The following is a 1971-nucleotide window of genomic DNA, read 5'->3' as shown; positions in this document are numbered from 1 at the left end:
ACCAAAGCAGAGACCCTCCTGGTGGCTGAACACATCTCCACTTATCAGAAAGAACGAAGCAATGTCTGGATTGGGCTTCATGATGTCCGTCAGGTAAACCTCTCTCTTCTCCATGGTTATCATGACAGATTTGTATCTCTCTGGCCAGGGATCAGCTCAACGATCATTACATGCAACCTGTTCTATCTCATTTCAACAGACCGGGAAATGGAGGTGGGCTGATGAGTCAACTTACAACTACAAGTCCTGGATGAGCCACCAACCAGACAATTATGGCAATAATGAACACTGTGTGGAGCTGCGATTTTCCACAGGTAAGAAAGGAGCAAGAAAGATCTCTTAAGAACATCTGGTTCTCCCGCCCTTATAACTTTTCATTAGCCACTTTTGGGCCAGATTAATAAGTTATCTAATTCATAGAAGACCAGTAGCTCTGAGATATGCTACAATCCTGCATCCTCAGCAGTAGCCAAACTGCCCAAACTTAACTGTGTGTGAATTATTTATTTATTTGTTTGTTTATTTATTTCTGAAAATAGTGACTGCTAAACCATGCTCTATGTCATGTGTTCTTTTCTACAGTATGCTTATGAGAAAATTGTTAGGCCAAAATTTGGAAAAATTAGGGAAGCCTTGACAAAAAGACTCAGGAATAATGGGTTTAGAAAACATTAAATCAGAATTTTTTTTAACATGCCTCATCATTTCTGAGCCAGAGTGGCATCATAGTTTGAGCATTGAAGACCAGTGTTTGAATCCACACTCATCTGTAGAAACCCACTGGGTGACTGTGGGGAAGACATACTCTCTCAGTCTCAGAGAAAGGGAAAAGCAAACTCTGAACAAATCTTGCCAAGAAAACTCCATGACAGTTTTGCCTTAGGGGCTCCATAAGTCAGAAATGACCTGAAGGCATGCAACAAACAGCATGATATCTTTGACTTCACCATTGATTTCTACCATTTCCCACCTTGCTCTAGACTAAAATCATAAGAAGAAACAGGTAAGAGGGAGAAGAAATAACATTTTGTCATGTCTTCTTGATTTTAGGTTTCACACAGTGGAATGATGCTCAGTGCAAGAGACGCAATGCCTACATCTGCAAGCATGAACTCTAGAGAAGTTTCTGACTCCCAGCTGGAATTGCAGGGATACTTTCTCAGCTGTCACTACATTCTCTCCTCTCCTGAAATGGGAAACTTCAGCCCTCATCCACACATTTCAAAACTGCATTTCTGAAAAGCTGCTCCACTGGTCTCCTTCATCTCCTGTACTGTTTTTTGTTGCTATATAATAGTTTAATATTAATAAATTCTTTCTGATGCATATATTTTCTGGAGTGTTCATCTTCAGTCCCACCATCCTCCTCTAACATAACACAACATAACATGTAAAAGAAAATAGCCAGCACCTGCTTTGATACTTTGACACTTGTTCCTGCACAAATTCCCTCTATCAAAGGAACATGTCTGCCTTTCCATCAAGCAGCCAGCATACATTTCGGGGATTATTTTATGGCATAATAAATGTTCTTTAAAGCAGTAGCCAAGTTAGCTGAAACTTCTGGGAGTTTATCTGGAAGATCAAACCTTCACTGTTTTAGAAGAGAGGAGGGCAGACTGCACTTGCGAGATCATCATGGTCTTTCATCAGAACCCCCAAAATCCCCTAAATGAAGGCAGATGAAAAAAAGTGGCTTGCTGTTACATATTGAGTCCTGTGGCGATCCACTCACAAGGATGGGCCACAACCAAAATACAAGATAACATCAGAGTTACTACAGAAGACGGAGTCCAGAGCTGCTGTCACACTGCAGAACTAATGCAGTTTGGCACCACTTTAATTGTCAAGGCTTCATCCTATGGAATCTTGGGATTTGTTGTTTGTTGTGAAACCACACAGCTCTCTGACAGAGAAGGCTAAATATTTCACAAAGTACAAATCCCAGAATGCCATAGCATTGAAACATGG

General features: G+C 40.8%; 1 protein-coding gene across 1 annotated transcript; it reads left to right on the top strand.

Moving 5' to 3' along the window:
- Positions 1–6: 6 nt before the first annotated feature.
- Positions 7–1118, top strand: LOC121917722 (C-type lectin Cal-like; the record flags this gene model as incomplete). The annotated part of the gene is made up of 3 exons (XM_042443844.1): positions 7–93; positions 200–314; positions 1051–1118. Coding segments are annotated over 3 exons (270 nt in total), but the record flags the coding sequence as incomplete, so codon positions are not given.
- Positions 1119–1971: the final 853 nt, after the last annotated feature.

This window comes from Sceloporus undulatus, unplaced genomic scaffold, assembly GCF_019175285.1.
Source record: "Sceloporus undulatus isolate JIND9_A2432 ecotype Alabama unplaced genomic scaffold, SceUnd_v1.1 scaffold_378, whole genome shotgun sequence".
In the NCBI taxonomy this organism is placed as follows: Eukaryota; Metazoa; Chordata; class Lepidosauria; order Squamata; family Phrynosomatidae; genus Sceloporus; species Sceloporus undulatus.
This window is presented reverse-complemented; position numbering and strand designations above follow the sequence as displayed.